Source organism: Denticeps clupeoides, chromosome 6 (assembly GCF_900700375.1).
Source record: "Denticeps clupeoides chromosome 6, fDenClu1.1, whole genome shotgun sequence".
Classification (NCBI taxonomy): domain Eukaryota; kingdom Metazoa; phylum Chordata; class Actinopteri; order Clupeiformes; family Denticipitidae; genus Denticeps; species Denticeps clupeoides.
In genome coordinates, this window is record NC_041712.1 from 2,629,022 (window position 1) to 2,642,740 (window position 13,719).

At 39.6% G+C, this 13,719-nt stretch overlaps 1 protein-coding gene across 1 annotated transcript; it reads right to left on the reverse strand.

The window, feature by feature from the left end:
* Window positions 1-5,187: 5,187 nt before the first annotated feature.
* On the reverse strand, window positions 5,188-7,883 carry LOC114792253 (collagenase 3-like). Its single transcript, XM_028983206.1, has 10 exons — window positions 7,728-7,883; window positions 7,401-7,639; window positions 7,172-7,320; window positions 6,738-6,866; window positions 6,493-6,654; window positions 6,258-6,387; window positions 6,041-6,174; window positions 5,784-5,943; window positions 5,583-5,686; window positions 5,188-5,498 (listed from the first exon to the last, which is right to left on the reverse strand). Exons 1-10 carry the CDS (start codon window positions 7,827-7,829, stop codon window positions 5,398-5,400), a joined length of 1,410 nt encoding a protein of 469 aa, XP_028839039.1. The 5' UTR covers window positions 7,830-7,883; the 3' UTR covers window positions 5,188-5,397.
* Window positions 7,884-13,719: the final 5,836 nt, after the last annotated feature.

The window sequence follows — 13,719 nt, forward strand, 5'->3', positions numbered from 1 at the left end:
ATGAAACTAACTGCAGATGTTTGGAGCAAGAAATCTTTGTTTCTAAATTAATAATATCAAATATACTAATGTCACATTTACTGGTCTGATACAGGCTCCTGCCCATCCCTACAGCGCTGACGACTAGGAATTCTAATGACACACAGAGCTAATCCAGTGTTGGTTAACAAGATTAAGATCACAGGAGATGGTGTATCTCTCCTGACTGATTCACACTCACAGCTGAGTCACAGCTGAACAGGAGAAGGTAGATGTAAGCGCATAGAATGACACTTAGAATGAACGAGTTTGGACCTGTAACTGCTGCACACCTATAAAACTAAACTCAGCTTAACTTGCCTGTCTGCCACTGCACACTCCCTTCCCCCTTCCTGACAGTATGAATGATCCATCTACGTGCGCAGCAGACATTGCAGGGCTGAAGGCAATGTTTCCTTAGCTGTGTATGACAGTAAAGCAACTGACTGACACAGTAATCCCCGCTTCTCCGGCTCCGCCCCCAGGAGCGCCCAGCACATGGTAGATGTGCATCCCTGGGCTTGCCCTGCACCTACTCTTTAAGAGAGATTTGTCTGCCTGCCGTGGATTCCTAAGTCAGTGTCGGCTCATTCTCTGCCTCCAGGCAAGCCAGTTCCCAGCCCGGGTGGCATTTATTATTACTCACAGGACGGGGAGAGACCTGGACAAAGCTGCCGCCCACCTCTGTGTTCATTCTCAGCAATCCAGCACATCTTCCAAGCTTCCAAGTACATGCTCAGCTTTAGGAAAATGGTTAATCTTACAGCAAAGCCCATGAGACATCACTGATTATTCCATTAAGTTTTGCACATTGCTGATTCAAAGTGGGTGGATAGATGCAACCCTCCTGGCCACTTTCTATAATGGCCTGTGAGATTGCATTAATGACAAGATGGTAAATCGTGACTGGGTATCAGGATTGACTGCAGCTGGGCTCATCACCTGTACCCTATCCTGACAGTGCATAAAAGCCGGAGATTTCCGCCCCTTCGGAAAGGACGGCATTTTCATGGACTTGGTGCACGAACTTGAATTTCAGTTCTATGCATCTGTCAGGATTGACTGCAGCTGGGCTCATCACCATGATCCCATGACAAGACCAGAATCTTAGACACCAGGCCAAGCCAGTGAGTGCCTCTCATAAAGAAGCTGTCATGGCCAACGCGCCTCCAGCCCGCTAGAGGGCACCTCACCAGCCTGGGAGACGACGACCCGGAAGAGGAAATGGAGGCGGGCGGTGGCAAGTATAAAAGTGAGGTAACCCCAAGGAGACACGCCCGCTCTTTGTATGAGTTTACTTGCCAGAGACGCTAGCTCTCTCACCCACGACCTACGATAATAGTGATTTCCTGAAATACGACCTTCGCCTGCCCACGACTTCGAGAATTGCCTGATCCCCTGGAAACCACGAAAAGAACCCCGACCGGAACTTCCTGGCTACAACCTCTACCTGCCCCTGACCTTGAACCTACCTGGCCCATCGGTTAAGATGGGATTCCATGCTCCCCTACCTTCCTGCCGCCCAAGACCTACTCCCGTCCAGTCCAAGATCCCGGACCATCCTGAAACCCGCCGTCTTCCGGTTCTCCTCTGCCCCGGTCCTTCCCAAAGATCCCGAACTGACTCCCCGCTGCGTGGCAGCGCGTCCATTGCTTCCTCATTCCTCGCCGGCCAGGCGCCCCCGGTCCTCCTGCCCCGCTCGCCCAGCGTCCTCTACCGGTACGACGGCTTATCCCCACGTCCAAAGTATGTCTGCAAGTACGTCATCGAATTCCCCCTGTGACAGAAGCATATAAGAGGGTGCTGACCAACTGGTGTGCTGTTTATGCCAAAGTAGACTGTGTCACTGTGTTCTTTAAAAAGCATAAAACATCAGCAACCTAACACAAAAATGGGACAATCTCCAAATTCACTCTTTCACTTAACACTTAAACAAGGAACAAATGAAGTTCTGTGAAACCAAGATGGCACCAGTGTGTGTGGCATGCCATGACTCATCAGCAGCTCTGTTTATTGTTGTCCTAATTGATTAATTTGTCCTGAATTATGCAAATTGTGTACTAAAGTACAATTGCCAAAGTCTTCTTCCTATTGGACTTACTACTAAAAGTCTTGTAAGGCACAATCTGAGAGCACACCACTCTGGTCACTCACCACCTCCACTGGGTCCTAAAACTGAGCTGGCCTTCCCATTCTGCAGCAGACCACATTGTTCCACATCCATGTCCTTATGTCAGAATTGGTTATGTGCAATTAGAACAAACCTGATTAACACAACAAAGCTGCAAATATGCCCTCATTCATTTCTGCAAAAAGAAGCCTTTCTGGGAAACATGATGCTGAGAATGTCATATTTGTTGCATATAAAGAGATATTCCATTTATAAAACTGGAGAGAAATGAAATATATGTTAATAAATGAAATATATTAACACCAGTTAATTTTCCATGAGCGGACCACACCATAAAGCAGAATGGTGAGAGAAGCGGAACAGTGCCATCACCAGGCTGACATTGTTGGGACCTAGGGAAATTGGGCCTGGAATGTAGCACCAGGGTAGGCTGGGGTAAAGGAAAGCACCATGATTTACAGAAATGAAAATGAAAATAGACAGACCAAGGCTGTGGTAATGGGCATAAAGTACAGCTGGACAAGAAAGAGCACTGACTTGACAGGACATCTGGACTATGGAGAGCCACAGATTAAAGATGCTTTTATACTCATTGTATAATGTTTTATTCCATCAAATCTACATTCACACAGGGTCTGCAGATGACCCACAGTGGTTCACACTCTGTGGAAAATGTTCAAGCACAATAGTATAAAAATAACAACAATATAATCATAATGAACTGAATTATGTGTTGGTTGACTGACAAACTTGCCCTAGTTTCCCCTCCCCTCAAATTCAACATTGCTTTAACCGCTACTGCCTAATGACTTTATGTTAATTTAATATAGTCTTGTAGGCTACATTTCCCTAATAATTACAAATTGTAAGGGCTTGCAGTCACTTTCTTTATTGGAAAATCCAGATCACATTTTACATTGCTACATTGAAAGTTTTGTTCAACGTAAGGGTTCAGTGTTTCTAGGTATTTGAAGAATGTTCCTAAATCACTAGAAAGGACCTCCTGGGAACTTTCTATGCATCCCTTGACCACCTAGTAAGACTCTACCGAATAAGGAAGGGAACATTTGGTTCAGGGATGGAACATTTGGTTCTATACTGGTGACCTATATGAAGATAAGTTTGTGATGTGATTGCCATTCAGTTAACTTAATGTAAGGAATTGATTCATTAAAAGGTTTTATTTTGTACACCACTAGTGCATACACTGATTTGGCCTAGGAAAAATGGGTAAAACCCTGTCTGCACTGAAACTAGACAGGGTAATCAGAATGCTATTTGCTGCAATAAATTTGTTGTGGATGTGTCATCATTACAAAAACATTTGTAGTGAAATTTACATATGAGCAAACGTCTGCATAATCTGTAGACGCAGGACATTGCGTCTCAATGAAAGATGACAGCTCTGAGAGGCCTACCCAATATTTTTCCTGAACTGTTTGGCTAAGTCCTTCAGTTAACTGCAATAAGTCAAGTCATTGAATTAACATCAACCACTTCCATGTCTACAACATGAATCTGCGCAATCACATCACACACTTATCTTTGTTAAGTGTTTGTGATTGATAGACCTTATACTTATAATATACAGCATAATGAATTTTGTGCAACATAGCCTTAGATGTTTCGAGGATGTTCATTCAAAATGAATGTCAGCTTTTTCCTGCATAAATGTTGGACAACCACAACATACAATTTTTGTGACATTTTTCAGACACTCTACTGGGTTACTTTCTTGAATGTCATGATGAAGGTAGAAGTTCAGAGTAATTAATTGTTTTTTATATTTAGTCACCAGTTGTGTATGGAACTTCAAAGTGTACAAAATTAATTAATGAAATGAATATACAACATAATGGAAAAAAACGTGAATAAATATGAGATTTATATATAATAGCAACATAAAATTCTGAAATATTTTGATATACAGCTAATTATTGTGAAATATATTGTATAATGCCATATAAATGCACTTATCACTGTGAAATATTATTTCATGGTTGTTATTTTTACCCAACAACACAGATTATGTCAGAGGCCTTTTATTTAATTTCAACAGTTTTTATTCCAAAAGTCCTTTTTTCAGAGTCAGCCTTTTATTTCAAAATGCCGTTTTTCCAATTATTTCATTATTTCATAATGTGTTTTTTCAGCAGAATGAACAGTGACACTAGGGGAAGGAAATATGCGGGTTTAAAAAATAATCACCAGAGGTTTACCACAATTTCAGCTCTTCAGCATTGACTTTTGTATCTCTCTCACAATAATTAAAACGCATCACCTGACAAAGGTGAAGCCTGACTAAGATGATAAAAATTGAGATTTGAATTTTATATTAGGTGTGTTACTGTGATAAAAAAAAATCTAATTTGGGTAGCCGTAGCTAAATAGCGTAGATAAAATTGTGCAGACCATGTGCTAGGTTGCTAGGAACGACTATTATTAAGAATTTTATTAAGAATTTTACTAATAACAACAAAAGAAATGGCATGAGGGCCAAAACCAGGGAAAACAAAAACAATCTCTAAGGCATGTATCTGAGCAACATGAACCAACACTTACCAAACTCTGTCACACTCTGAGTAACTCAGAAAATTCTTTTTTTTTGCTCCAGCTGCCATGATTTTTACAAACGTTGTTACACATGTACCTTTATTCTGGTGCTTCAGTTTTATTTTGCCGCTTACTGCATAGGTGAATGCATTGCAGCAGAAGACCTAAGTCAAAATATTTATGCTACAAACTTCACCGATATAGCATAATAAGACAGGTTTTTGTTTGGAATCAGGAGCCAAGTGTTTTTCATACCTCCTCCTCATACTGACGTAGAAGAGATTTGGGAAAAGATGTAACAAGTTTTTAAAAGTGGTTTAAGAGATTCTTTGAACCCACCAAAGGTTGGGAAACCTTTACATGTCCAGCATTTGGCAGTTGCTCTTATCCAGAGAGACTTACATGAGGGGACACAAACCTCAAGACAGACTGTTCATTTCAAAGTTTTCATTTTCTTTTTTGGTTCAGAAGTAAAGACCCAGAAATCAAGTGATATATTTATTCATTTATTTATAAGAGAAATACAATTATGCAAACAAATTTATGCAGTGAAAAATATTTGACAATAAAGTAAATATTTATATAAATATATATATAAAACAATTAGTCCTAGTCCTTCATTTCATTAATTCATAAGATTTCCATAAAGTAACTTTAGACAAAAAAAAAACATCAGCGTTAAGGTTGAGCATAATCTAACACTGCAGGAAGTAGTTAACATTGAGACGACGGAGCTGCCTTCTGGCTGTGTAGTCATATTCATACATATCAGGTCCACTGTAGAGGTAGGTATAGCCTGCAGTTCAATATTAAATCAGTTAATGAAGTGAAATAAAATACATCTAGAAAACTTATACCAGTTGCTTCCTCAAACACTCACCTCCTTTTTGAACAGCTGCTGTGACTGGTCCTCGCATCCCCGAAAATCCTTTCTCTACCAGTTTGGGATATCCCTTGTCCATCGTCTTTCTGGCCTCATCATAGCTGTATGAAGCAGAATTTTTTCTAGTCAGAATCTGAAATGATTGTAACCATGACGACCTCCAGTCTGTCTGTGATGTATGCAGCCACGCCCCCTCACCTGTAGAAGTATTTGTCAACAAAGAATAATGATTTCCCGGAGTTTTGGTCGTACAAGGCGGCACTGATTTTGTTCACGTTCTGAGGAAGGCCCATGCTGCTCAGACTCTTCGGATACCCAGTCTCAATGTCGTAACCATTCAAAGCCCAGACCTTGTCTCCTGTTGGCCAAGACAATAATGACATATAATAAACAATGAAGCTAGAACATGTGGTCACTGAATAACTGAAGCGCCACCTGAACAACTGAAGTTTCACCTTTAAAGATAAACACTCGGTCCTTCTCTTCATTCTCATACGCTGCATCGATGTTGTCAGGAAGCTCGGGCCAGTAGTTCTTGACCAGGTTTTGCTCCGCTTTGTTGCTCTGCGGGTAGTTACGCCAGAAGAACCTAAAAGGAAGTAGGGGGAAATGTTAAACACGGTCCACTATCTGAAGGATATCTTACAGCATGGTTCATGGGGATCTCCATACCTTCCCTTGAAGAAAAACATCTCCCCACGCAATGTTGTGACTGCATCTAAGACCAGCTTTCTGTCACAAGCAGAAGGAGTTGGGGTTTGTGTAGGTTTAGGCTTTTCATGATCCACATCAGGGTTTGGGCCTGGAGTTGAAAAAAAAATTCTTACTGTCTTTTTTCAAAAGTGTTCATTATTTCAGCAGCCAATGGTCAGTAAATTATGCTGCGTAAAGGGTACAAACTTCGTACCATACAGAGACTGAATTCCTCTCACATCGTCGTTGGGCAGCACAAAGCGGCTTGGATCTGTGTAGCTGTACACTGGGTACATCAGAGCACCAGGATCCTCAGAGTGACTTAAGCCCAAAGAATGACCAAATTCATGAGCAGCTACCAGGAACAGGACATATCCTGTAACGAAGACACCACAGAACATTTCTTAACAACCCGGTAAAGAAGCAGTAAACACATTCTCTCTTTTCCTAAGAACTCACCATTTGATGACTGGAAAGTGAAGCTCTCGTCATCATCAAAGTGGGCATCACCGCCAATACCAGTGGAGGGTGCGAAGGCGTGAGCTAAAGTGCCATCTGGCCCATCAAATGGATAGAAATCCCCATGGTCTATAAAAACATAAACTTATTCATTGTATGCAGTGTTTTACTTGAAACTTGAACCTTTATTTGAAACTCAAAAGGCACATTTTATAATTCTATATGTCACTTATAATGCTCAGCAATAATCAAAATCAAATGGAAAATGGAAAAAAATTGATTTTTTTCTTCTCACAGGACAGTACTGTCATTTTGTCCCATTTGATTACTGTTTTACAGTATTTTAGAGTATTTAAGCATGAATTATGCAAATTCTTTGACATATTATCCGATAAAGTAAGTAAAGTAAAATGTATGTATTTTAAATTATTTACCTCTGCTGCCGAAAGAGATCATGATGTCAGCAATGCCACTGTTGATTCGGGTGAACCTCAGAGGAGTGACCTGCTCCCATACCTGCAGAGCTCTTTCTATGGCATTGTCCACCTCCGATGTGGACATGTCAGGGGTGTAATTTTCAATTCTGTTGGATGTGTACTCATTAGCATGGCATATCAACAACTCAGTCTGCTTCTTTTAATATTTTTTAAGCCTTTCACTCACCTGTATGTTAGTTTGTTGGTTTGCCATTTGAGACCTTCACCAAACACAGAGTAGTGTCCCACATCAGGAACACCACAGCGTGGTTTTTTCATCATCTGCAGGGTCTCCGAATTCAGGACTCCAGTGATGTTGAGCTTGAAAAACTTCTGCATCTCAGTGATTCTCACCTTTTCCATGTCTGCCTTGTTAAAGGATCTCCCAGTCTTTTCAGTCGAGCTGTAAAATCTGTCCAGGTACTTCTACAATGGCACAAAAAGCACATGAAGAATTATCACATTGTTTAGTGGCTCAGTCAAAAATTCAACCATAAAAAACAGTTTACTGTACCTTTGCCAAGTCCTCATCGTCTCTGCTGACAGAAGTTGATGCTGGAAATGAGAGTGTTGCAGCCGCCAGGCTGAGGAGAACAAGTAGGTGACAGCTCCTCATGTTTCTCCTTTCTTGTTGCTCAGGGAATCCTGTCTATGTGCTCTGCATCCCATCTTTATATACATCAGGGTGGGCTGTTAGGCAAGTGTGGGTTGAGTCATGGGAAGTTACAACACGGCGACAGTGATGCTGCACTGAACAGGTTAGATCTGGAAGGGTTTGGGAAAATTCCAAAGCTATGATATGAATAATTAAACAATAATAAACATTGACATTCTTGAAACATTTTTAAATAATGCACTTAATTAATTTTTCTAAATCACAATATTTTATTAGAAATTACATGTTATTATTGTATATTACAATATTTAATAATATCCTTTCTAGTTAACTGGTTTGTTTATCTTAAGGTGTCACAGAAGATAAACAGCTATTAAAAAACATATAAAAAACGTTTGCTTATTTATGTAAATTATGATTACAAAACGACTTGAATGCAAATACAGTAAATAAATATAAACATTTTTCAAATGTATGTGTATGCTATGCCATGTCATGCCTTGGGCATAGTCACAGAAAATATGTTTTTCTATATAAGTTAATGATGCGTACACTTCCTGAAAAAAAGAGAAATTATGTCACGTTTTGTCTCAAGAGGTTTGTTTGAGAAATCAACTATTTAATTAAATGAAGAAGGAATGTGGTCACCCCCTTTGAAACATGTCACCTTGCTTATTTGCTCCTTTATGTCCAGTGTTTCATTTTAAGAATGGTTTAAGAATGAAAGCAGAATTTGAAATGGCGCACTGAATCACATTTTATTTGGAGCAAGGTAGAAACATCACGCTGTGCTTGTGAGATGTTTATGAGGTGGTTGTAATTAAGCAACGCTGTGGCACCAGTCAACCATACTGACGCACTGCTTTCATTAAAGTTGGTCAAAATGTTGTGCCATCCAAGTTAATTTAGAAATCCTCTCTACAAAAAAAGGAAGCTTGAGGAGGAAATTGACCAACATATTTAATCATTTGGTACCATGGAATAGAACTGCGGACGTTTGGACCAAGACATTTTTGTTTCAAATATATTAGTCTTATGGCCTGTATGGGCCCATCCCTGCAGCACTGACGACTAGGAATTCTAATGACACAGGAGATGTATCTCTAGAGGTCTGCACTTTTTCAGAGTCACAGCTGAGCAGGAGAAGGTAGACGTCAGCACATAAAATGACACTTCATGGAACGAGTTTGGACCTGAAACTTTATTCAGAGCAAAATGTACATAAGATGTCACATGTACGTATCATGTGAACATGCAATTTACACATTATCTGGTTCTTATTCAGAGTATTTTTATTGTACACATTTGAACTAAGCAATGCACACTGGTCACTGTGTACTCTTTAATGTCAGTTTAAATTTTCAAAGATTTGGATGACTTCCTATAATTAAATCTTGCCAGTTCAGCTTTGCCCTCTTTTGCCCTGTTTTAATTTGCTAGTATTATATCAAGATATCCTACACATACCTTATATTATTTGAACATATTCAATGTCTTGAAAGGACAGCTGGAAGTCTTTGGCGCCACAAAATTATAGACAGGATTTATGACAGCCCCAGGATAGGAGACCTATGACGTGTCCAAACGCATGTGCAGCCACAGCGAACAGGTTAAGGCCTTGGGAAAATACATTTTTTCCTCTCTACAACTTTTACACAATGGCAGTTGTACATCTGTCATTGATTATCACTTGGCTTTTGTGTACTGCTTGAGTCATTTGACCATTTTTCTTCCACAACGAAGTGAACACCTACCGCTCTTGGGCCTACATGAAAAGCATGAGGGCAATCCAATTGTTGTCCATCACTATGAGCTGCACAATAAGTATTATGTATTTGTTTTTATTTCATAGATTGGAAAAGTTGTATGAGGATCAATTTTAATAATAGTGTAATATATTGGCTATATGAATATAGAGTGCAAATTGAAAAAATCTAAATATGGAATAATGCAGTTGCATCTTAAATCTGTACAAAGGGTAAAGAAAATGTCTGCTATTCAAAATGCATATTTCATTTAATCATTTATTTTGTATTATATGAATGATTACTATGTATTACTATTTTTTTGTATTACTTTTGTATTACTTTTTTTATTACTTTGTATTATGTATTGTTCTTTGTATTATTCTTTTGAAGAAGATGACAATACCTGCCTCTCTGCAGTCCCTTCAGATGAATTTAAGGGACACAATTGTCTGAATCCAACTGATCCAACTGCCCTCCGTATATGAACTTGACAACCTAAGCAGAAAGTTAAAGTAAAAGAAAGCTGACCCATCAGTGTAACTTTTCCATAGTTCCTCAGCTTCATTGATAAATCCGAACCTTTCCACATCATGACTAGAGTATGAGGGGGCTCGCCATTTTCAGTCAGACCAAAGAAGCATTGCATCTCTGAGTTTGCTTTTGATCATGTTTGATCTTTGCTCTCAAACATTGTGTATGCCACAGATTGCCAACAACTAGTAGTTATATGGACGCAATGGGAATAAGTGGGGATCAAACAGGCAATGTCTGGTTCATTTCAGCAAAAGAAAAAAATTAACATTGCAAATGAAGATGCCAACTGACAGCATGTGCCACTGTTGTCACAACCCACTTCCCCATGTGTTTTCTGTACATTGAATTCTATTATGTTTTGAGGCTGGTGCTGTCATGCCTCTATTCATCTGACAGAAGTACAGTGGGCTTGAAGCCTTCCTAGATCTTTGATTTATTTTTTTTGCTATATGATTCCAGTGGGTGTTTATATCTGTGTGACTTGCTTAAATTCCCAATCCTTGTCTGTCTACCATCCATTCATCATTAACATTTAAACTAAAAACTCGACCCAACGTGTTAACTTAAAGTCAACAAATGCAAATCATTAAACACTAAATAGTGTAAAAAGCTGTTTACTCACCCCAAGAGACATCAGATTTTGAAAAGCTGCTCTAATTGAACAAGCTGATTAACATCTCTGCTGGGGCTGGCGGGCATATACACATATGAAGCCTTTGTGAGCCATATTTTAAGCCAACCTTTGTGTCTATTTAGAGAATTTACTACTCTAAGTACTGTCACTGGCCAACCCCTCCAAGCTTGTGAGTTCGAATCCTGGCTCAGGATTTGGTGCAGGTTTCCTAAAGAGTCTCCAATTTCGTCCCACTGTAGCAAGGCACGCATAATAGGTGCATTGGTGAGTGTATGTGTGTGTGTGTGTGTGTGTGTGTGTGTGTGTGTGTGTGTGTGTGTGTGTGTGTGTGTGTGTTTGTGTGTGTGTGTTTGCCCGGCCTGCGGCGCCAATCAGCCCCATCATTAAAACCACTTGCAAAGTCTTTCTTGTGCTGCCAGAACTGAAGAAACTTCTCTTGGACATTCAAGAGAACATAAGCATCTCAGTCAAGGGAAAACATTACAGAAAATATAAAAATCCTGCACAGACAATTGCAGAAGAGGCCAAAATCAACACCATTTCCTTCCACCTCATAAATTCAGCATTACACAGTATATTGCACAAGCACCATATATCAAAATATTGCACATTACCTTACACAGATATTTGCTTGAATGGCTAACATATTGTCATTACATCACTTGCACAGCACCCAAAATTTCACCTCAACTTTTCTCTTACTGTTAAGTATTTTTGATACAGGAACAAATTCATATTTGTGCCTGTTAAGCTCACAGACTTTGAGGTTTGGTGTGCATGCCATATCCGGGGGAAGCTCCAACTTCCTATTTCACCAATGACTGTCATTTGTCTTATGTGTCTTGATGGTTCTTTAGAGCTCAGAAAGTCTGTATATCACAGATTGATGCACACTGACAGTGGGTATGGAAAGCATTCAGAGAATCTTATTTCTCACCCTCTTGGAGTACATGCTGGCTTTCATGTGTCTTGCACTGAGGAGTGGTTTCTGTCGTGCCACTCTGCCATAAAGCCCTGACTGAAGGAGGGATGCAGTGATTGTCGACGTTCTACAACTTTCTCCCTTCTCATGACTGCATCTCTGGAGCTCAGCCACAGTGATCTTTGACCAGATGGGGAGCAAAAGTTGCCCTGATTTACCCACCGTCATGAAAAACACTTGGACCAACATGGACCTTACTGGCTTTTCTCTCTTTACATTAAAGTTGTGTGCCGGTTGTTCTGATTATAGAATTTAAGGAACATGTTCTTGTAAGAAGCTGAACTAACGCTTGATGCTTATTTCTTTACTTCTCCTTATAGATCAAAGTGGTCAAGCTTGTTTATCAGTTTTCTCATTTGGTAATTCTTCCAAATTGTCCTTAATTTAAGGGTTGAGATTAATGAAAGGACTACAGTGATTCATTGTTTTAGATTACTACATCATTGCATTATTACAGCTTGATTTCAAATACAATTGTACAAATACAAGAACTCCATGCTTTTATCAGTGCTGAAACTTCATTTAGACTGAAAATCCCCCGTTGATTCTTACTGACTAATGCAAGCTTCAAGAAGAAGTAAGACAAGAATCAGCAAGAATTAGCACAAGAAAGGTGTGTCATTTTGTAAATTGATCTAATTCATTTTCATTCTAAACCTGATCTATACACTGCTTAAAACCTCTTGATGGGACGTTTGTGTCTACAAGGCCCTTGTAGGTTTAAGATAGGGACTATGTGAAGCCCACCTAAAGACCACCTGGGCGTGCCCACATGGGACCACCATGGAACCCCTGGACAAAATTAATGGGGACCCAGTTTGGTTTCTAGTTGTCCCAAACATCTTACATTTAAGGATTATGGAAGCCACTGTGCTCTTAGGAACCTTAAGTGCAGAAGATAGTATATATAAGTAATAACATTGGCCAGAGTTGTGCCTTGCCACAATTCTGTCTCTGAACTCTTCAGGCAGTTCCTTTGACCTCATGATTCTCATTTGCTCTGACATGCATTATGATCTGTAAGGGGTGTGGCTTTCCTAATCAAGTCAAATGACTCATCAAGTCAAATGGACTCAAATGAAGGTGTAGAACCATCTCAAGGATGATCAGAAGAAATGGACAGCACTCAAGTTAAATTTATGAGTTCTATCAATGTGGGGAGCTGTGTGTACATTAAGGAGGAAAATGGCTGCAATATAAGAGTGAAAAATGTGAGGGTGTCTGAATAATTCTCGTACCCAATGTATGTAACACTAACATGTACGCAATTTAAATGCTTGGCACATGTTTTCCTGAAAAATGAGGCTGATGAAGTAACATCCTTATTTCAGATCTGGTTATGTGCAATTAGAACAAACATGATTAACACATCAAAACAAAACAAATACATTTCTGTTAAAAGGATGCAGGTTAGCCTTTCAGAAAAAAAAATGCTGAGAATGTCATATTTTTAGCATGCATAGAGATATTCCTTTTATAAAACTGCATAGAAATTAAATATTAGACTGTAAACCAAGCAAATGGATAGTTAGTCTTAGATATCTCTTGGATATTTTGAAAATAATCTTGGTCTTGGTCATGGTCATGGTCATGGACTTGGGTGGACTCGGTGTGGCTCACCATGGAGTAGTGATGGTGAGATGACTCTTCATGAGGCATCAAGCCACTTGAGCCAACTGGTTCGAGAAAAGGTTGATTTCTTGAAGCTTCATGTGCACACAACACAACCTACTGGCCAGGTGTATAATTACAGAAAATTTATGACTAAATAAATTATCACATCTGTATAATAAAATAAGGATTTAGTAAGTTCTGTGTGAAAATTTTCACAACATGGTAGTATCATATGCTATGGCAAGTTGTGTTTGTATCCGTAAAAGCAACCAGCAATGTGAAGGACTCTACACACCCCTCACATGCACCCTCCTCCAATCCAGAAAAAGTACTGAAGCATTCAGGCCCTCACTGCCAGACAATGCAATAGCTTCATCC